General features: G+C 41.4%; 2 protein-coding genes and 1 pseudogene across 7 annotated transcripts; 1 reads left to right on the forward strand and 2 right to left on the reverse strand.

Annotated features, from left to right (window-relative positions):
• The first annotated feature begins 716 nt into the window (after positions 1 to 716).
• Positions 717 to 4,575, forward strand: LOC306787465 (perforin-1-like). The gene is made up of 6 exons (XM_079282601.1): positions 717 to 813; positions 1,236 to 1,311; positions 1,809 to 2,384; positions 2,481 to 2,619; positions 2,714 to 2,928; positions 3,017 to 4,575. The coding sequence occupies exons 3-6, from the start codon at positions 1,852 to 1,854 to the stop codon at positions 3,894 to 3,896; spliced, it is 1,767 nt and encodes a 588-aa protein (XP_079138727.1). The 5' UTR covers positions 717 to 813; positions 1,236 to 1,311; positions 1,809 to 1,851; the 3' UTR covers positions 3,897 to 4,575.
• A 229-nt stretch (positions 4,576 to 4,804) lies between these two features.
• Positions 4,805 to 20,114, reverse strand: LOC306786576 (uncharacterized protein). Of its 5 annotated transcripts, none has more exons than XM_079281387.1 (24): positions 19,961 to 20,114; positions 18,803 to 18,850; positions 18,636 to 18,662; positions 18,153 to 18,212; positions 18,018 to 18,050; positions 17,601 to 17,675; positions 17,360 to 17,449; positions 17,142 to 17,171; positions 16,804 to 16,848; positions 16,070 to 16,120; positions 10,502 to 10,564; positions 10,367 to 10,408; positions 10,233 to 10,253; positions 9,554 to 9,607; positions 9,030 to 9,065; positions 8,870 to 8,929; positions 8,488 to 8,532; positions 8,112 to 8,153; positions 7,873 to 7,926; positions 6,592 to 6,666; positions 6,248 to 6,280; positions 5,889 to 5,927; positions 5,346 to 5,402; positions 4,805 to 5,113 (listed from the first exon to the last, which is right to left on the reverse strand). In XM_079281387.1, the coding sequence occupies exons 1-24, from the start codon at positions 20,025 to 20,027 to the stop codon at positions 5,109 to 5,111; spliced, it is 1,152 nt and encodes a 383-aa protein (XP_079137513.1). In that variant the 5' UTR covers positions 20,028 to 20,114; the 3' UTR covers positions 4,805 to 5,108. The 5 variants fall into 5 exon arrangements, with proteins under 5 accessions (XP_079137513.1, XP_079137512.1, XP_079137514.1 ...); XM_079281386.1 differs by having other exon boundaries at positions 9,030 to 9,068; XM_079281388.1 differs by lacking the exon at positions 16,070 to 16,120 and having other exon boundaries at positions 9,030 to 9,068.
• Positions 13,183 to 14,952, reverse strand: LOC306786575 (annotated as a pseudogene). The gene has a single exon. The product of its transcript is annotated as an uncharacterized misc_RNA (transcript).
• Positions 20,115 to 22,737: the final 2,623 nt, after the last annotated feature.

Consider the following 22,737-nt stretch of genomic DNA (forward strand, 5'->3'; position numbering starts at 1 on the left):
GCTTAAACGAGAGGGATCCAGAGAGGGTATATTTAAAAGGGGGGTAAACCGGTTTAGAGGAGAACATATTGGTTGACCAACTGTCTAAAATACTGCATTTAAAAACCAAGGGGGAATGCAGTCGCGAGGACAGGTGCATGATTTTAAAAGTGCAAACCTATACCACAGTGGTGCGAAACTACAAAAAAATAGAAAAAACAAGAGACACAAAACAACTACAAAGATGAACAACCACAACAATATACACAAAATGACCATGGAGTGATGCAGAACATCTACAAAGACATGCTTAACAATCAAAAGTATGTATTTTTTAATCTGTGGCTCTTGTTTCTATATAGGGGGGGGGGGGGCTTTACATGTCTGTGTCAGGGGCCCATTGTCTCATAATCTGTCCCTTTATCAATCTTAAAGAGACACACAGACTTGCTTCTCAGGACCTGATAGACAACTTTGAGTTCGTGATGAACTTGAGAAATGTATCATTATCGTGTGACAATCTCCTGCAGAGTACGGCCGCAGCCCACCACCACTTCAGAGAAATGATCGGTTTGTGGTCTCTGGTTCGTTGTTCTGGAAAGCCAGCCATAGTTTAATGTTGTCTCTGTCTGTTTGAGATCGTTTAGAGTCTAGACCACCAGCTCCTCCCTCTCAGTGCTGCTCGAAATCGATGACACCTTTTCCCCTGCTCTCTTAAAGACCACCGTCACCTCACCCCCTCACCACCTCCTCTTCTGACTTTTAAAAAGGCAAAGCACTAATATTCATGCGCACAGTCAGTTTCAAAGCGCGGCGTGAACAGGCAAGACGAAGGTGAGTGTTCGATGAGGTTAAAATATTCTTTCACTTTATCTGAATATACGTCTGTGGGTTATTTAATATTGTGTCAACTTATTAAGTATCCGGTGAACAATGTATTGGTATTTCATTGAGTAATTCTAAAGTATAGTTTAGTCCTTTCACATTGATGAGAGCGGTAGTTTGTAACATTGTGTCATCTATTATTGTCAGTCTATTTATTCACAGAGCAAATGTTGACCAAAGAGTTGTCAGTTGAGACTAAACGCAGTTGCAGAAAGATTGTGTTCCACAGGTTGTTGGGAAACAATGGAAAATGTTTGATTGTCTTTGAATTTTGATTATTTTGCATGAATATTAAAGAGTAATTGATCAGAACGGCTAGGAAGAAAAAAAGAGTCTCTGAAGAAATGCTAATCCATTTTTGTGCTTAAAAGGAAAAAAATCAACCAGTTCTACATTTCACTGGCCTCTATTCTGCGTGACAGTGAGGAGATTCTTAAACCGCATCAGGTAAGATGAGAGTTCCTACAGCGGTCGAAGACGTGAGGAGATAAAAACATGTAAAACAGTCTTCTGATCCCGTGAAGATAGATCATGTTTATTTTCAGACCTAAAGCCGTAAAAGCTACACTCAGGAAAGTTTGTCAACATTTACGGCAGATTGAAAAGTGACACCGAGACGAAATTTAGACAGAAATTTGTCTAAAATGTTGTCTACAAAGGAGAGAAGCTACGAAAAGACAACTTTTACCAATATTTTAGATAAAGATGACAATTGTGAGATTGTCCGTAAGTTATTAAGTAGGTCCAGATATAGAGAAGGGTTTTTATATCAAATATGTATCACCGCATGCTAGCAGAAGGATGGGACATAACATTAAAAGATGCTTTATTTTAAATAAAATACCAAAGAAATTTCAAACACAAGAGTTACAGAATAACTTAATCGTTACTAATGAACGGCTTCACTTGCTCATGTTTGTTCAACTGAAACGTTTCTTTTTCAGAATCAACCGTCGGGTTGCATCCATCGCCGGACTTAACAGTGACATGTCTCTGTTGAATATTTGCGTCTTTGCCGGCCTCGTGCTCTCCCTCCCTCAGTGTTCGTATCAATCATGCGTAGACGGGACAGCCAAACAGTGCACGGATGCAGAATTTGCTCCAGGTACCAATTTGGCCGGGGAAGGCTTCGATATCACCAAAATGGAGCGCAAGGGAGCCTTTGTGCTCAACATGAATACGTGGAAACGCAAGGATAAAACATGCACCCTGTGCAGCAACCCCTATCTAGAGAACAAAAAGCAAAAGCTCCCGTTGTCAGTGGTGGACTGGAGAGCGAAGCACTCCTGCAGCATTAAAGTGGCCACTACACTCCACCGATCCAGTGAGTCTCTGGTCAGCTCCATCAGCTCTTCTGTGGAGAACAACTGGCAGGTCAATCTAGATGTGAATGTGGGTGAAAAAAGCGCCTCAGTGATGCTTGCGGGTACTAATTCTAAACTGGCTGATTACTCCATGGAAAAAACGAAGAATGACAAGTTCAGCTTCGCAAGCCACAGCATGTCCTGCGAGTTCTACAGGTAAGAAGATGAGGAGTGAAAATCTGAAACTCTGAAAATCAATGCAGTGGTTTCCTATTCGTACGTCTTTTTTTAATCTGGTCTCACTGTGAACAGCTACAGAGTGTCCGGCAATCCCAAATTGCACAGAGAATTTCAAAGAGCAGTGAACCAGCTCCCGAAAATATACAGCCCTGAACACAATCAACGATTTTACAAACTGATTGACAACTTCGGCACCCATTACCTCACCAAGGTGAGCCACAATTATGAAAACCATGAGCAATTTTGAAAAATTAACAAAGTAATACATTTGCTAATACACTATGTGTTTAAAAATATCACTCCAGGTGAAGATGGGAGGAAGTATTGAATCTGTGACCAGCATCAGGCAGTGCCAGGCCAGCCTGCAGGGCATCAGCTTGGAGGAGGCGCAGATGTGCCTGGAAGTTGAGGCGTCCGCGAGCATTACAGCAGCTACATTTAAAAGTCAAGCAAAACACTGCAAGAAGGACAGAGACAAGACGGAAAGTAAGTCGTCCTTCTCCAGCCTCTTCAACGACAGGTAATTTCTCATATATTTTTTGGCCTTTCCACTCTTATAAATAAATGACTATTGACAGAAGTTGCTGAAACAACTCTCTCCTCTACAGGTTCACAGAAATAAAGGGGGGGCATACCACGGAGCCAGACCTTCTCTTCTCTGCTGACAAAAATCCATCGGCCTACAAAGAATGGCTGAACACACTGCCACAGAATCCGGACATAGTCTCATATTCCCTGGACTCGATTCACGAGTTACTGCCAACTAACTCCCCTGTCAGGAAGAACCTGCGCTCCGCCATTAGCCATTACATCCTGGAGAGCGGCCTGTTGAAGAACTGCAGTAGCCGCTGCCAGGCCGGCATCAAGAGCGACCCACGGGACACATGCGTCTGCCAATGCCACAATGACCCAGCTGTAAACCAAGACTGCTGCCCGACCCGTAAGGGCATGGCACGGGTCATCATAACTGTACAACGGGCTGCTGGTCTTTGGGGAGACCGCACCACGGCCACGGACGGCTACGTGAAGGTGTCCTTCAACGGAAAGATGGTCCAGCGTTCAGCTGTCTTTTCCAACAACAACAACCCACACTGGGCCATGATCGTTGACCTGGGCCCCCGGGATGTGTCCTCGGGGATAAAAGTGAGATTTGAAGTGTGGGATCAGGACAACAACTGGGACGACGACCTGTTGGGAGCATGTGAGAAAGTTCTGTCTGCTGGAGTCAAGGAGGATCTGTGTATCCTGCAACATGGCAAGCTGTTCTACAAATTGGAGGTGACATGTGCTCCGAGTCTGAGCGGAGCTACATGCACGGACTACAAACCTTCGCCTATAAGCCAAAGTCTGAAGAAGTTGTACGTGTCTCGTCACGCACATCCTATTCCAAAGGCCATCCTGTTAGAGATGGGTGTGTTTGTGAATGAAACAAGCTCACACAGGAACCAGAGTCTTACTGCTGAGAGTTCAAAGTTTGATGTGATATAACGTCAGTGTACGGCTTCACCGATGCTCACGCAGCCAAATCACTCTTTGTATTCGGTGCATCTATAAAGGTTTTTGAAATAAAACTTCACCCGTAGCTGGCATCCCTTGTTCATTTTCTGCTGATTACAAAGAATGAGAAGTTTGTCTGTTGGGGAATTATGTTTCATGTTTTGACAAATCGGCTGCAACTCAATTGTGTAAAATGCGCCGTTTTTGTTTCAGTTTAATCTACATTTAAGTCTGCTAAAGTTTGTGTATTCATGTGTTCGACAGAAGAAGATTGTTAATGAAGTCTCTGAGAAATTGACATCAGCAAGCAAGACCCAGATGACTGAAATGTATTGTTAAAATGTTTAAAACATTTTAGAAATTTGAATGAAAGCCGTGGCAGAAAGATACTGTTGTTTTTATGTACTGTGCCTGTGTATTTGTATCAGTCCTAATTGTACTGGAGATACCGGCCTTGTCTTTCACAGCATATGCATCTAAAAGTTCTTGCAGCTTTCAAGATGTGAGTTTGATTTAATGCAGCTTTTTCTTGTCAATGTATTCATGCATCATTCTTTACAGAAAAGAACATGTTTGCAGATTGTACGTGTTTTGCATTTGTTGTAGCATTTTATCACCCATATATACAATATCATATTTCTTTTGAGTCATTTTGACAGGATGTTTGTTGAACCAGAATAAAAGCATAATATCTGGACTGTGCGTAGTATTTGATGTTTCATCTCACCATCATACTTTTGGTTTTGTGTTGAGTTTGTCCTCGGCCGTGTTGCCTGACATGAGAAAGGAAGTGGTAAAACTTCCTGTGCACAGATGTGGGCTTCGCTGATGCTGTTGCATAGAACAACATGTGCATGCTTTTACTCAGAAGCTTCTATTCAGCATCATTTGACACATCATTTATTGGATTAAAACAGTATTTTAATATATATTTCAAAACATTGAGGCAAATTTCTTGCACTTCACAAACATTTATGTTCATCAATCCCCACCAATTTGTTCAGTGTTGACAGAAGACGACTGGTGGGTTACAAACGAGACAAATGTCCACTTACAGAAAAAAAGACATGGAGGTTAAGAAAAATAGAGCAAAAGACAAAACAGACAACACAACATGGCTGAAACACACAAAAAGCTTTAAAAACACATCACACTGAACACATTATGGAAACGATCCACTTGAAGAAGTCCAGGTCAATTGAATTAGCCTGGTGAAAGACAGGGACAAAGAGGACAGGGACAAAGAGGACAGGGACAAAGAGGACAGAGACAAAGAGGCCAGGGAGGAGGGAGGACACAAATTTGATTGGTTGATGACAAACACAAGAGCGCAGCGGCAATGAATCATCGAATTCCTAACCTTGGGTAGAAGCTTTTATAGTTTTAGGATTTTTCAACTGGACCTTCACGCACCAGTTGTAAACCTTCCTTCATTCTCACCTTTGTATCCATTTCTAAGGGCACCGTTCACATCGCCATATTTGCCAGCTTGCTCTCCTGTGAAAGGATCAAACCCAGACCAATGTTATAAATGTGCTCAGAAGGAAACTGCAGCAGCAAGAAAAAGAGGTTTGACTGCTCGGTGAAACCTTGCAACAACAATGAGTTTGGACTTTAGAGGACTCAGCCCATTCACTTTGCAGGCCTTATACCCTTGAGTGGAAAATAATCCATAATGCATGCAGTTGTACTTTTGGCGTGACAGCAATTTAAGTAAAAGTACATGTTCATTGCATGTAAAAACAAAACTCTGAGTACAGAGTTAATTTTCCAAAAATAGCTTTCACTCTCCAAAAAAACGTGTATGTTTGAACAGTTGCACAGTAATATTTAGACACGTGCAAAAACTGCAAAAATAATTAGATGTGACAAAAATGTGCAGTACACTCTGTGCTGCCACTGTACTATTCTGCAAGAAGACATGGCTAATGAGGTGAGTGGAAGTTGATCATAAATGAGGAGGTCTGTGGGTTTCTTGCTCACCCAAGGCATCTTGAGTTGCTCCCATCTGTGCACCGTAACCTTATCAAACACAAGCAAACATTTTTACAACACACAAAATACATTCATCATTTTCATCACTTTGCTGATTTCAGGGGTAGCTGGGGAAATGTGCACAGACGAAGGGTACACTTAAAAATGTACGGTAAATCTTAATAATTCAAGACAAACCAGGACTAAAAACACGAATGAGTACCGTCCTGCTCGTCCAGCCACCTCTGTGAATTGCAATGTGATGGTGTGACAAAAGACACACAGTAGGGGTGTTGTGCATCTTGTGAAAGGCTGTGTGTGTGTGTGTGTGTGTGTGTATTTAGGTGAGAGAATGCATGAAAATGCACCTGTTTGCGGAGCTCCATATCCTGCTACAGCTCCTGAAACAACACAAAACAACACAAAACATGCAGATAACTCGACTTCAATAAACAGAGACACAACTCAGTCGTAAAGCTAATCTTATCTCCGATCATATCTGGTGTCTGTCTCATGGTGAACAACTCATGTGCTTATTTTTTGTGTTCTTAACTACATCGTTATGTTTTCTCTATTGTCTTGTTTGACTGAGGGTTGCAACCCCAGTGGGATTGTCACACCCTGCTGCTTTAGAGACACAGCCAAACTGTTATTTTTCCATCAAACAGTTTTTCACACTTTATAGTTCTCACACACACACACTCATTCTCACCATATTTGTTGGCGGCTTTGGCACCTTCAGCACCAAGGTTGAGCTGCTGAGCAGGATACGGGTAGCCACCATCACCTGGGGGGGGGGGGGGGGGGGGGGGGAAACACATCCGTTACTTATTCAACTGTTGTGGCAGCCGTGGAGTTTTTAACTAACATGATGGGTGATTGTAGTGTAACGAAGTGAGGCTGTTGTATTTCGTTGCTGGAGTTTATTCATTTTCGTGAAGGACAAAATTTCAGCTACAAATGTCAAATAAACAATACACATCAAAGTGTCCTTATATACGAAAACAACAAAGAGGTGGAGGCAAGAATGTGGAGTCCATTATGTTGCTTCTTTGGAGTGTATCGATTACGCTTTCTGTTCACATTGCACTGAGAGTTACACGTCTGTGAGGTAGCCTTGTGGCTAGAGCCAGCAGTCAGTTAGCTTAGCTTCGCAAACAGACTGGAATCGGAGAGAAAGAGCGAGCAGGCCCAAGAAAAGATCACAAAATCCTTCCAGCCTACTCTTCTGAAGCTCACTAATTAACATGTTGTATCTCGTTAGTTTAATCCGTAAAAAAGCCAAAGTGTAAAAACAACAGTTTGCTGTTTTACATTGAATTATGTACTGATGTAATTCCAAAAATGTCAGACAATTCAGTCACATTTTCATGACATGCTGTAGTAGAACAGTGGCCTAACAGTGATGTTTAGCTGTTTTTTGACTTTAATTAACAGCTGCTATGTTTGATATGATGCGTTCTGTAACACAAGTGTACTCTATTTTACATTACGGTTGCAGTCGACCCTTCACTCAGTCTCGCCCCTAAAAAGCAGACTAGCCAATCAAAGCATCAGGCAGCATCAGGCTTGCACTGACCAGGTTTTGTAGATTTGAAAATAGTCATGGTGAAACATTGTTTAATAGTGATATTCGTTACATGTACAATGTTGTTCCTTAATGTCATTGTCTTCTGTCTCGATCACCAGGTGATGCGATGCTTCACTGTGATCTGTGGGCTTTTGCTTCTGTCTTTATCTTTTCAGTCTTATCTTTTTTTATCAGTTGGACATCCTGGATATCTCCTTCAAATACATATTGTAGACATTTCTGTCTACTTCTATCTGAAAACGCTTTTCATGTTTTCCAACAATTCGATAAGATGTATTTAGGGACTGTATAGTGACCGAGTGGGCTCCGTGGTAATGTTGCTCTGACAGCTTGACAGAGTACCAGCGGGGGGCGGGGCTTAGCAAAGGGTGAATTGAAGTTGCTAACACGTGCAGTTCTTACCCTCCAGTCCAGTAGCAATCACTGGAGCGTTACCATAGGGAACATGAACTCCTCCTGCAAGGAAGAAATCAGATGGGCAAACTTGATTCGTGCCGCTTCTCTCTTTTAACCTGCACGTGCTATAAACCAGCTCTGTGCGATCCACCAGTTCAAATCTGACTCATGCATGGAAAGCCACATCGACAGAAGCCTGACTAATAGTGTGACAGAAGGATGAGGTCAGTGTCAGCGCTGCTCACCATATTTGCCACCAGTTGAGTCGAGTCCTGCACCAAGTGCTCCTGAAAGAAGACAAACAGCACAGATGGTATATTCATACAGAGCTCCCTTTGGTGGGAGGTTGTTTCCCTTCAGCTTGACACAACCATTTCTCAAAAAGTCGTGGATTTCTCTGAAATGTGGTCGACAGATATTTTCCGCTTTAGCCGTTTCTGATTCAAACTATTTTGCCATGTATTATAAAATCAACTGATACATTACTATGAACACACTGCAGCCTTCTTGGGAGTCATTCACACTTGTCGTATTTCAAAGTGTTTATTTGTAACCGTGTTTGGCAGCTAGCGGAACATACAGTGTGATCTCTGATGCTGCTACAATCATTACATCTCTTACCATATGCTCCCTGTCCTTGTCCAGCATAGCCTCCTGTACCGAGGGCTGGAAAAATCAGAACAAATATAATGCAGGTGAGACATTGTTCATCCATTAACTGATTCACACCTTTAAATTAAATAGTGTAAAAAGCATCTACATGAAGCAGGAAGTCAGAAACCACCAGGTTAAACTGGTCAGCTTCTATAAATAAGAGACAATAGCTACACCCAGTGGATAACACTGGACATGTGTTCTACCTTTAAGGCCTCTTATTTTCTTAAACTGTAAAATGTTACAGCTTAATACATAGAATACATAATATGTATGTATTAAGCATCTACGGGTTAGTGCCATCACCGATTACAGGTTTGAGCAGGTTATGACTCTGCATAATTGTTACCTTTACGCTTCCCTGATTTGTTCTCAGCACCGTCAGCTAACTCTGAAGGGTAACCGAGTCCTGAAACATAGCTCTAATTAGCATTATGATTACATCTGTGAGCTAATGACCCTTTAAGTCCTCCTTAATTGCACATCTTTTTTCTTTAATTGACACTCACCAGGCCCGTGACCATTGCTGTAACCATTCCCATAACCTGCTGAGAGAAGGAGCTATATGTTAAAAACATTTTAAATGAAAAAAAGGAATTCAAAGCAAATCTTTTCAACTGTATTTGACATTTCTGACTGTACCCAGAGCCAAAAGGGAAAGGAAATCTTCAAGAGAGTTCATTGCGTGCATGTGAAATACCTGAAGACAAAGCTTTCGCAGCAACATCTCAGAGAAAGAACAAAGACAGCCACTAAACACAAAAGATCAGCCAGTCTGACCGGAGTATCAACACTCCTGTCAGTGACGGCTTTGATGCAGATTCCCTCTGACACCACACAGAATGAAGAGTGATCCTCTTCATCGTTCAATGCGGGCAGATCATTTACGTTTACTTCAAATTTACGTTTCAAGTCTGTGGTTTTGTTTTTCATATTTAAATTGTCTTCTGTGTTGCCTTCCGTACTCGCAGAGCGCACAATTTGACTAGTAGAATTTGAATTCGTCTGCGTGGTCTGATGAGTCGCCACTTACCGAAGCCATTGCCTGCCATGGCACCCAGGTATCCTGTCGCTCCCTCACCATAGCCTGTGAAGGCACACATTCAAAACATATTGTATGGGACACACACTCTCACTACTGCTTTGTTTAAAATACATAAATATTTTATAATTAATAACTGGTCATTTTAAATATATTTTGCCATTAATGGCATTTTCATTTTGCACAAACCCTGCAGTGGGCCATGAATTGTTTTTTGAGGTAATATTCCACCCATGCGATGAGCCCTTCACAAGAGCAGCGCTTCTCCTCCATTGTCTTCACATCAATATTTTATTTGGAAAGTCAAAATATTGACTTCCAAGCATACAAAAGAAGAGGAACAGACATCCACAGGAAGACTATCGGAAGACAGCTGAAATGGTTTGTGAGTGATCCTTTGACTTTTAAAAGCGGCATCAATTATTCACCAGAAAGGAAAGAAAGACACTGAAGCAGCTTCTCCTGAAGGTGAAGTGGACTCAAACGCAACTAATTTAATTTCTAGGAAGACTCACAAGCAAATTATCGGTTTACAAGGCAAATTAGGAGTAACAGCTGGTTTTCTGCTGGGTGACACGATCTACTGTACATAAGGTCATTAGGTTTGTGGAGGAGGCCCTTGAGAATCAAAAGAGACAGTCCTTCCCTGCAACACTTATGGGGTACTCACCCTGTCCAAGAGCAGCAGCAGCTGAGATGGAATTAAGAGAAAGAGAGAGTTATGAGTTAGTTTAAAAAGGGAAAAAACATGCGAGCATAAACCTTAAATCACTACAAAGAAAAGAAAAATGAAAGAACATTTACCTTTGCCAGCTGCACCCCCCAGGTATGCTCCCTGTCCAAAACCTGCAGGCAAGGCATGAGAATCCTTTATCACAGGTAGCGTAACATCAGCATCTCCATCAGTTTCCTGTGTGATGCGTCAGTGGCCAACATTACCTGGTCCGTAGCCCCCAGCGCCCATGCTTGCTCCCAGATAGTTTCCTGGTCCTCCGATATAACCTGTGGAGGAAGTCAACACAAGCTCAGCCAGATGATCTGTGATTTTCTGTGGGCTGGAGGAACATGATCCCGGATTTTGTTATTATAAAACACGAGTGCCAACATTTATAGAGGAAAATCATCGCTTTTGGTTGAAAGTCGGGTATAAATCAAAATGAAGTTTTTAAACACATGATAAAACCAGGACATAACATGCTGCCTCAGTCACTTGTTTCCATATACAGAAGCTACAGAAGCGTCTGTTTTTAATGGAGTGTTGGACATGTGCAGCTGACAGCGGAACAAAAAACAACACACATGATAGATTTCAACATGTTTGTCATGGTTGGATGGTTTTTTGCACCCTCTCCACAGGACACTTTCCTGGACTGAATACCCAAAAGCACAACACCAGATGCTTACGCTTCTTTCAGCATCTCTTTATAACATCTGTGGATCAAAAACATATTTCTCCTTGTTGTACATATTTTCATCTCTGTCTTTTATATCTCAAACGTTTCCTTCTCGTCTTCCTGTAAATCACTTTGTAAACTCTGTTATGAAAAGTGCTATGAAACTAAAAATAAGAAGAGAAACATACACAATGAGACACAGAGATGTCATTGGAGGTATTGTGTGTACCTGTAGATACAGTTTAACGTGCACCAGCCATCATGAAATAGTGTGACGGTAGAGACATGACCAGCGCTGACTTTAAGAGCTCTGCTCTAAACCTCTTTGTCCTGACAACTTCATCAAAGATTAAGAGATCGTTTTTGGCTCTGGGACTTTAAGCTCTTGAAGGAGGATCAGACAGAAGACTTTCCTAATTCTTAGAAAATCCTTTCAAACTAGGACGTATTAGACTGCAAATCACGCATGAAAGTATCTTATAAGTAATGTAAAAATAAATACATGGCATGGCGGATATTAAAGTATGTTTAAATATGCTCAGCGAGATATAAATGGCTCTCAGTCAGGACCAAGTTCAATATGCAACACAAAAACAAACGAGCGCTACTTCTGGCACTCAAAGGTCGTGTGCCAGTTGATTTAGTGTACTCAAAAGCCACACCCATCCTGCTACCAAGAAACATTCAAATTTTACAGCAGAAAAAGAAAACGTTCCTCCTCCTTTTTTAAAGCAGTGAGACTCAACTTCACAGTCTATCGTCAGTAAAGAGCTTCAGAGTTCTGTTTTCATTCTCACGTAGTTTGTGTTTTCAGGTGGCAGAGATACATTTCTTGAAAGACGAACAGGGGCCTTGCATTGCTGCTGGCAGCTGAAGACCCTGAACCACCTGGGCCGTAACACAGACACCAAAATGATTCAGTAAAAATAATCTATTTCTAAATTCACTGAAGATTAGTTCCTTTGTTCAGCATGCTTAATCCTGCGATGTTACAGGTGACTTTGGGCCAAATGATGTTATAAACACACTAAGACAGACTCACAAGGACATGCAGGAGACAATTTACAGTTCAATATTCTCTGGCTTCAACCTCACGATGATTAAGGCTTGATGATCCCTTTAAATCTCCATCGGTGATATTATACAAATACACCACTCAGCATGCCAAGCAACACACATACAGGCCAAACGTTGTACCGCCGGTCACTCCAGCTGCTGGCCCGTGACATTGAATCCACAACAGCCGTCATAAAGCAGCATAAGTGCTGTACATATCCTGAAGAAGACAACAATAACTATTGACTGGAGTTGTGCGTCGCTGATCCCAGCTAACAAACTATTCCAAACACAGACAAAGATCATCCATGCAGTGTAGCTTCAAGCTGTATATCAACATATACACGTGCACTGTGTGAGTTGTGTATGTTTAACGTGTGTACACAAATATGCACCAGTCGGCTGTAGTTGGCTATGGACTGTATGTTGTCATGTTGTATTTTACCACTTACTGTTGAAACTAGACGGTTTGTCACTCTGGGACTAGAAAGGCAGATTTGTTTGTTGAATCATTTCATTTGGACAATAAGTTCCTGTTTGTTTTCTATTGTTCATTATAATGGGCGCTGCACAATGCTTTGTTTAGTTAGATAAATACAGATATTGATTTTGTGAATGTGGATTATGTAGAGTTTGCTGTTCACATACAAAATATTTAAATTAGCTAGCTATTTGGAGAAAGCCTGAGAAATGAGAAAAAACAACCTTTATCAGGATAACCTGCAGGCTTGTAGCAGTTGATTTCAGTTCATTTGAAAGTTTTCCACATACATTATTATTTAAAACAATAAAGAAGTACTTTGGATTGTTGTAACATTTGTGCTCTTTTGTTTTTGTACATGTAAGATGCATGTTTTGTCTTGTAACCCCATGTGGGATGGGGCAGATGTTTGGCATGATGCAGAAATAAAAACTACACTAAAGTCTAATCACGGCTTAAACCAAACCAACCAAAGAGACATGCAGACAGACCTCAAGGCAGCAATAAACCAAACGATTAGGACAGAACAAGACAACAAGGAAGCAGCTTTAGCGTCCTGATGAACACGGTATGGAAAGGATCAGCATAGGCACTGCTTCCAAATAGGTCATAAAATCTACAATAGGCAACAAGCAAACAGGCAAGAATAAATTTAATGAATTCAGAATCATAAAGCAAACAATGCTTGTATTTCACATGTGTATTAAACTCTCATGTGGCTCCAGATTACATTTACACACTTTAATTTACACTTGGCTCCTTTTATAGTCAGATAGGAAATCCAACTGTGTTTGTCCAGGTTTTCCCTTAAATGCTAAACATACCATAAAAAGAAGAAGCTTTGTGTTTTTGATTAAAATTGTTTAGCTAGCTGGCCAACAGCTACTAAACGACGAGCACAAAAACATTGTGCTCAGGTTTTGCTTTCAATACAGCAGCGGCCAGAAAGAAATCCACTTATAATGTTTCTTGGTTGCATTTATGCTTCTTTTTTTTTAAATATCAGATTGTTACTAAATAAGCACAAGACGCAGGAAGTGAGTACATGTAAAAGGAATGATTATTAAGTCCGCTGTAAGACATCTCTCAGCAGTGTGGAAATGAGGAATTATTAGTTATAAGTCCAATAAAAACACTTTAGCAGAGATGGAGACTTTCAGGCACCTGAAATAATTGGGTCACTTATTGAATCAAGAAACAATTTCAAACAGAGGTGGTGAAATAAATATATATAATAACTATATTAGATTTGCAATTAAGGATTTGGATAACTGATAGAAAGTGTAATTTGGTGGGAAAATATATTGTAGATCTCAGAAATGTACAAAATGACAACATTATGGTGGTGTATGAAGACAAAGCTTTGCTCTGACTTGTTGCCTGGTCATTCCTCCCACTCTGTCCTGGGATACTGAGAGCTTTTGACTCTGCGACATCACGTCCGGCATGGGAAAGGTGTTTTACTTTCCGACCATCAGCAGTAAAGGTTTTTGCTTCATGCTCTTCTACTGAGGCGATGCCTAAACTTTGGGTTCCACTTGCACCTGGGATCACTGGTCCATGGCTCCCGCCTCTGTGTGCTTGAAGATTTAGAGAGCCATGACTACGGTCTACAGCAAAAGTCCCACGGATTCTAGGCCCACTTTTGTCTTTAGCCACAAGTCCAATGTCTTTGACGCCCTGGCCTTAGCAGATAAATAGCAGATAAATAGCTTCTGGTTCCCTGGCCTTGAGGAAGAGAGAATAAATTGCTTCTGCCATCTTAAGTTTGTGAAAGAGGCCGTTGATAGGTTCTCTCTCTTTGTGCTTGTTGAGTTAAAATTCCAAGATGTTTGCCGTCCCCAACGTGAGGCTGAAGCACTAAACCTTGAGTCCTCTGTGTTTCTGAACCCAGATGCTCCTGGTGACCGATTCCCAACAAATGTGACAAATCACGAGTGGTTCCGCAGTTCGGGGCTCGCTGATGTAGTTGGATAGCTGAATCATAGTCTGCTGCACTCAGGACCCGAGAGGAAGCCGAACCCAGACTTCTGGTGTTGTCTCGAACTAGAGGCAGCTGCTGTCTTACACCTATGGCGGCCAGTGTTGCTCCATGGTTTGCTGCGCCCCTTCTTTCTAAGACCGTAGGCTCATAACGTTGTCCTCCTTGTGCTTGTGAAACAGATAGACCAAGACCTTTACTCTGTTCATCAAGAGGCGTCAGAGGTCCAAAACTCGATGATTTGATCGATAGATCAAGGTTTTTGATCTCTCGTCCATGTGGCAGTCCAGCAGGTCTAAAGCCAGTTTCTTCCTGCAAATGAGGATCAGTTGGTGTATCGCTTCTCCTCATGTTGGGCATTTCAGCTCCAAGAGTTCTGTCTCCATACGAGGGACCAATTGCTCTGCTCTTTTCTCTCTTCAGATCTTGAACAGCTTGGCCCAGATTGGCCATCTGAGGTCCACCCAAATATGCTGCAGACACACCTGGTTGTGCAGAGACAACAGTGTTTTTTTGAGGGTCAACAGCACACCGCAGTGGCCAGTGGCAAAAATGTCTACTGTATTTTATCAGATGAGCGTATAAGAGCATTCAATGCAATATAACACATCATCCAAAGTATAAGCAGTACTCAAATGGAGATAACTCAAGAACAAACGGAGATAAGGCAACATCCGTTATGGCCTAAAATCAGTCAAAGGACAGAATCATCACCATAATTAGGAGCTGAGACAACATACAGCTGAAGCCACACTTTCTAAGGACAGTCATAGCGCTTCTCACTGAGTCAGAGCAATGACATCAACACATAACACATGACAGCAAAATGTTGCCACCCCAAATTGTTGAAATGCCATAACAAGACACCAGTGTTACAGCAGAAGAAAAAGACGCCACCGGACTCATCAGTGTGTGACGAAGACAACTGATAAATAAAAGCTGAGTCAAACGCGGGTGAAGACAGAAACCTACAGTAACCAGCAAAACTTTTAAAAGTGAAACATATTTGCAGTTTCACAGATTTTTCTTTAAACTATGCATGCATTCTATAACCCCAAAACTGGGAAGCAGAACTGTGACCACAATAAAGTAATACATTTTACAAATCACAGTAACCTGTTATGCCCCAAGCATTAGGCTGACGTGAATATTCTGTTATTCGCTCGGTAAGATTATAGCAAATACAGCTTTCACAACATCAGAGTGTCACCTTAATCTTATTCTCATCAAGTTATTCGTGTGTATTTAGTTTGCATAACCTATTTTCCAGCACTAAGTACTCCACAACTCTCATCAACGTTCAGACTTTAAACTGTGATACTAAGAGCTGGGGAACTCATGCAACATGCAACAGAGATGAAACACTGACAGACGAACATCAGACCTGCTGTGCACACAGAATAACAACAGAGGAGCTGATGACAATAGAACAGTAGATAGATACGACTTCATGCAAACACAAAGTTACCGTGAACGCGACGTCAGTGAATCACAAGACACCAGTTCCACAGAGGTGACAGACGAATACAAGACGGGACAAAGACAGACGGACTGACAAACACAAACACTGCAGGTTGCTGTGGTGAAGGTTTTACCAGGTTTTTGTTGCTCAGCCTTCTGTCCAGTGGGATACCCAAGTCCAATTCCTAATGATGGCAGACAGACTGACTGTAAATGATTTCACTCAACATGCTAACTTACAGAAACACCCATTCCACCACTGTGGTCAGACCAGAACTGGCCCTGACCAATGTTAGTTGGAGCCCCTCACATCGCAGTCATTTCAGCCACCAATCATTTTGTTCATACACTCACACAGAAACTGCTGAGCTTCACGTCTTTGAGCTTTAGCTGTGCATATCACACTTAAAACTGTATTTCTCAAAATGTTACGTTATAAGTTATTCCGCCTGATTCTCACCTGTACAGTCTTTCCAATCTCTACCCAATGAGTTTCAGGTGAGAGAAGGCCTAACTGATGTTAACTCCAGCTATCTATTAGCTATATGTGACACGCCGGGGTGATGCCACAGGCAACACACAAAATAGGGCCTATTTAATACCTCGTTACGTTGTTGTGGGCACATGTAATATTAAAGAAAGCTGTTGGACTACTCAACTACCTTTAAATGTGATAATAAATAATCTGATTGTCACATTGTTTTCTGTGCAATCTGATGAACCTGTTTTTATCCAGAACTGACAGCTAAGGTGTGTGTTCGTGGCAGGAGCGATGCTTTGGAACATAAGGAAATACCCTCCAGCATACAAATTCGAGGTGAATGGACAAAGTAATTGGTTCTGAGGTGAGACCTGATTCATCACGTACCTGGTCGGACTACAGGATAGCCAATGCCGGCTAAAGCCCCATATCCTGGCAAGAAAACAAAAAGCCAAGTTCAGAGGACGTGGGGCAAATCTGTACCGCTGACAAGCACTCTGATTACATCACTAGTGCCCTGGGTTTTGTTTCTTCCGTGGACAGATAATTTATTTCCTGAGATGCAATATGCACCTTATATCACATTCACAGACGATGACAGAGTGCCACTTAGTGGAGATGTATCACACAAACGAGCAGAGGGCTTACAGAGAGTGCAATTCACTTTGTATACTCTCATTCAGACAAACAATGTAAGGAAATCACAGAAATGTAGAATTACTTACCTGGCAGAGTGCCAAGGCCAGCACCATAAACTGGAAAGTCACAAAAACACAAAGTCACAAAGTTTTATTTACTAAGATTTCTACAGCTGAAAACCAACTGTTAATGTTTTGGCTAAAGACACACACATACATAACTGTTGTGCATATGATAATATCGAAACTTGATCTATATAATATATCAAGTGGATTATAACATTATTAACTTTAATTAGTCTTACCACGTCTCCCTCCATGGCCATAACCAAGTCCCAGTCCATTGTTTAGTCCAGTCCCCATTCCCATTCCCATTCCTGTACCCAAAGCGGCACCTGCATTCGCAAGATATTATGTCAAAAATGTTATTAATAAACTAGTTTCATTATCTACATGGAGCAAATCAGCAATCAGCCACAGGAGTCAAGGGGGATAATAACAAGCCAGTAGGCTGTGAGAGCTTGATAAGTGGTTATGATGGCGTACCATAGGCTCCCTGGGCTCCATATCCACCCTGCCTCAGGCCGGCTCTACCTCCTAATCCAAGAGCTCTGTAACCTCCTGTGAAAACAATCAAAAGCACGTATTTCACATTGTTGTTAAGCAGCAGAGTCTGCCAAAAAGTATCATCATTCAGACTTTACATGCACAGATTGTTTCTCTGCATCAGGACTGAAGGCAGTGTTTTTTCACTTGGTAATTCACCTAAAAGGATAGAAAACACTCCCGCTCTTAAAAGGTTTAAAGGACATTCATGAAAAAAGGGTTTTGTATTCCGTTTGTATATTTTGATTAATCTTCCTGCTTTGCCAGATGGCAATCCCGCGCTCTGTAAAGCTGTTTAAGTGTGCATCTCATTTTCGCTCTGCTTCTGAGAATTGATTTGGACTTAAGACGTCTTACCAACACCAAGCTGAACCCCTGGGTACCGACCAACTAAGATTTAAAGAAAGCACAAACACAAACATTACTCATCTGAAGTGACAGTAAACCAAGTCGACGCTATGCGCAGGAAGTTAAACAGAAAGTTGAGCATACTTCCAGTCTTGAACCCTTTGGTGCCATATCGGTTCCCCGGTGCTCCAAGGGCACCTGCAACTGAGAAAAAGTACAAAAACAAACAGTCAGTGATTTTATTACACAATGTAATGTCCGTTAGCTGTGTATTAGTATTCGTTTTACATTGAAGCAATAATTTGGACCCTCAGGAGATTCTTCTAAATACGTCTAACACATAACAGATTCCACATCTGTAAATGCTACAACATGCAGGTGCATGTTCCCTACAGTACATCTGTATGTGATGGAGAACACACTACACCAGCGGTGAATTCAATATGTTAACACATTACAAATAACATTACACGTAGACATGTGCTCTTTATTTGTTCTCCTGGCGTATCTGTCAATCTAAAGACGTGCACAGAAAACAATGCACACCAAAGCATATTTCTTCTTCAGTCATTAGTTAACCAATTGGTTTAACAGGAACGGTTAATGCATGCCAAGACAACCACTGACCTGCAGGTTGCACTCCAATGCCAACACCTGACAGGAAACAAAACACAGACAGGGAAAGGGGAGACAGACACAAATATTTAAAGAAAATTTTTCCAGGAGTCAATAAAAGGCAAATGGCAAAGTAATTAAAACACAAATGTGCGTGAAAAAGAAAACTTGAGACATACCTCGAGCTGGCAGCACTCTCCCCCAGGATACACTTTGAGGTCTAACTCCTAAAAAATAAAATATAAAAAAACACTCTAACATCGTACAACTGGTGGGGGTTTGATCTTTGCATATGTTTTTTAAAAAGACCAACAATTGTCATTTAAAATGTTCATGCAGTATACAATAGACCAAAAGAATAATGTCATTAATACAATTAAAATCAGATAATTAAATAAAAAGTACATAAAATCTTTATGAAAACTACTTGAACACTATCCCCAATCAGGTGAGTATGAGAGCCATATAGAATATATAAATAACAATACTTCAAACTACTGAGTATTACAAATGCCACTAGTGTCTCATGAATACTGTCAGCAGCCCTGACAACCAACAGGCGAGGAGAGAGGAACAGACATCCATTGATGGAAACAGAGGGTGAGACAAAATGGAGCGACTGTGCCGAGTCCGTTTGTTCTTCTCACGTTTGGTCGTCACATTTGACCTGCGTCTGCCACCTGTTCATCGCCTCCTTTGAGTCAAAGAAATTAGATCATGTACACCGCAGTGAGTCAGCGATGGTGCAGCCCGCGTAGTCTCACAGACACGATATCTAACAAGTGAGTGAGAGTGAATCACTGGAGATCCATCAGAGCTTATCGTGACAACAGCCAGAACTTATGAACACTAAGTTGTATACATGCAACGAAAATGTAGCAAAACATATTACAAGTTTGTGCAGAAGTGAACAGACTTTGCTTTGCATTTTTGATAGAAGTCATTTTTGTTCCACTTTAACAAATATTTCAGTTTCGTAGCAATATTATCTTTTTAAACCTGATGATTGTATCTTCCTCAACCAATGAGCTAAGTAGAATATTATTACACAAAAGTGAAAAGTATCCACAATAAACTTAAACTCCATCAGATACATTTGATCATTTTCATTGAGAGCCCATTAGGAAGAGAAATTAATAAGGAATTGGATTTTTTTTAACAACCGCACAGAAAAAATCCACTTGAAGCAGTTAACCAAGAGGTCTATTTGGGCTGACATGGTGTTCAAGACATTAACCATGTTAAAGTAATAATTTCATAACTGAAGAAAACGTATTAAACCGTAGTAAACCACCAGTGTTTAGTCTTCACTCGTGATATCCTGGAGTTTTTCTTACCGCCTTGCAGAGTTTGCTGAGCCAACCAGAGAACCAGCGATGTCTGGAGCAGAGCTCGAACCAGCATGATGGAGGAGATCGGGAACACAAAACAGAGCAGCACTGAAGGAGAGAGCAGACTGATGGACCGATGAACGGAGAGACGGACACTTTGAGCACCACTACTCCCGCTGTCTTATATATGGTACTCTCTTTGACTCCTACTGCCCAGTCCTGCCCTCTGCACACACACACACAGGTTTGATTGGGCAAAGCCAAAGGCCTATTTTGGTCCATTTCCATTAGCTGAGAATGCACACACACGCACACACGGGAAACTCAATGTTCTCCCTTAACCATCTCCGTGTTTGGCATGCTAAACCCAGAAAATATAAGATGTGAAGGAGTCCGATCACATTAAGCTTATGGTTTAGCATCATTTACATTTTTCTAAAAGTCTGCCTTTGACTTTTTTATTGAGAAAAGATCAAATGGTTTTCTGCCACAGTAACAAGTGCAGGGAAGATCTAGAAAAATCTAAAATACCTTCAGAAGACTAAAAGCCAGAGAGGAGAGACGGTGCTAAAGAACAAACATCTGCAAAGTGTCTGTCTGACTTTTCTGCCTCTTGTTATCAGGCTTTCCATACACACACAGAGTCACAGTGTATTTGACACATACACACGCAATATGTGTTGTGAACTGCAACGAGGCATGCTCCAAAGGAAAAGCACTGATACAACTTTTTAGTGAAGTACAAATATGCAATGTGCAGCGTAGAGCGAAGGATTCGATGAGGACAATGAGACAGAGGACGCTCATCAGGTCAGTGGACAGTTGACCGTCCTGAGGAGAAATAAGCTTTTTCTTTTCTCTCTGTATTGGGATTGTGACTACGTCTCTGCTTCATAATCTTACTAGCGCTGGTTCTGCCCTTTCCCGCTCTCCACAGCTTTAGGACAGAAGGTCCTCATGCAACAGTGTCATCTCCATAATTACATTCTTGCAAAAGCATCGGGAGCAGCAATTAGCAGCTCTGAGGCAAGATGACGTACACACTCATAACTGAACAGACTCACTGACGAACTCAACACTGCCTTTCATACCTGAAGAAAAGAAGCTGAAGACAGAAAAATGAAGGCAGAAAATTAGGTTTTTGACAGATGTGTTGAACTCAGCCCTCCGCCAAACAAACTCGCCTGCGTCAAAGACGGTTCAACAACAGCCCTGTTTTTCTTGGGATTTGTTAATCGAGTAATCATTACTCCTCCTATAAACAACAAGGGTAAACAAATGAGACACAGCAAACTGAATATCTTATGGCGTCAATATCCTGGAGAAATGTGGAAATTGCTCAGTAAACATAACATCATTGTTGTATTTCTGTTGGGTGTTTTCTGAAGTGAAAAACATGCAAAAAACAATAAACACGCGCACACACACACACACACACAGTTTCAAGGAGTTTCCACCGTTTTTTACAGAATTGCATTGCAATCTGACTTAAAACAGGCTGTCAGCTGTAATGGGGCTCTTTGGGGCAACACATAGTGCAACTACAGTCTGTTGAGACCGTGAACAAGAAGCCCACGTGGCATCGAGATCCCCCTCATATTCTATAGTGTGGGGGTCCCCTGATTTCTTAATCTATTGTTTAAGTTTATGTCTTGAGCTCAGGAACAGCAGCACTTAATGCAAACGTCTGACTGGAGAAGCACATATGATGGTTACTCTTTATTCGCTGTTTGTTTTACACCACCTGAGGAAAACTGAAGTCACACGGGCAGACCACCACATCGTCTTCTCTGGTGGTACTGAGCATAAGACAATAACATAACCCACGTCTGACTCACGACTCCCTCGCCCATGATTCACATCTAAACATTTATCTGTCCGCACATTTGAGAGGTGCCTAAAAAAAACAAGAAACAATCAGATCTATAAGGAGAGTGTCAATTTTTCAAGACGAGATGTCAAAGCTTTGAAAGGACGAGTGGATTGTTGCGAGAGGAGGAGGTGCAGACAGTGTTGGCTCATTCACTCAGAGAACAGTATGAGAACAGGGAGGGCAGTGTCTGTGGAGACACATCTGGATGGCAGTTTCACTGTGGTCTGTCATATTCGAAACACTCTGTGCCCCAATGTATACATAAAAATTACATTCCCTGTGTGTTCGTGTCCTCATCTGTCCTTTAAGGTCAAAAGAGAAAAAACGTCACCTTTCCAGTTGATTGTTTACATAAAGACAATATTTTTTTAAACAAGTTTTCTGAAAAGTTATGTTAAAAAATGCAAATGAGGCATTGTCTTATTATACAAATGTTGATTTACATAAATGTAAAGTTTAAAGTCTGAACATTGGATTTAGGTTGGAAACGCTGAGTTGACGCCGAGGGTCCTGACCAGGCCTCAGGATGCGACAAGTTGGGAATGAGAATGGGTCATTTTTGCAACAGTACATAGAACTTAGTGACTCACAATGGATGCCGATATAGATTTAGTGATATACATACATAAGGTAAATGGATTCAACTCAGCATTGGATTGTGGTTTAGGCCTCAGCTAAGGTGGGCATATTGTCCTTTTAGCTTTAGAGCTAAATGATCATTTTCACTTTTGACCGAGGAACAGTACAGGCCTATTGTTTATCCTTAAATCGGTTCATGCTCAAGTGTTAGTTCAGAGTACTGTGGCCACAAAGTGAAGGATTTCAGTCTCTGTGGGAATTATTTGCAACACTTAAAAGTCCACTGAAGGGCTGCTATTCTGCAAGACTTAGTTATGATGTGCGCTTCCTA

Source organism: Melanostigma gelatinosum (assembly GCF_949748355.1).
Source record: "Melanostigma gelatinosum genome assembly, chromosome: 13".
In the NCBI taxonomy this organism is placed as follows: domain Eukaryota; kingdom Metazoa; phylum Chordata; class Actinopteri; order Perciformes; family Zoarcidae; genus Melanostigma; species Melanostigma gelatinosum.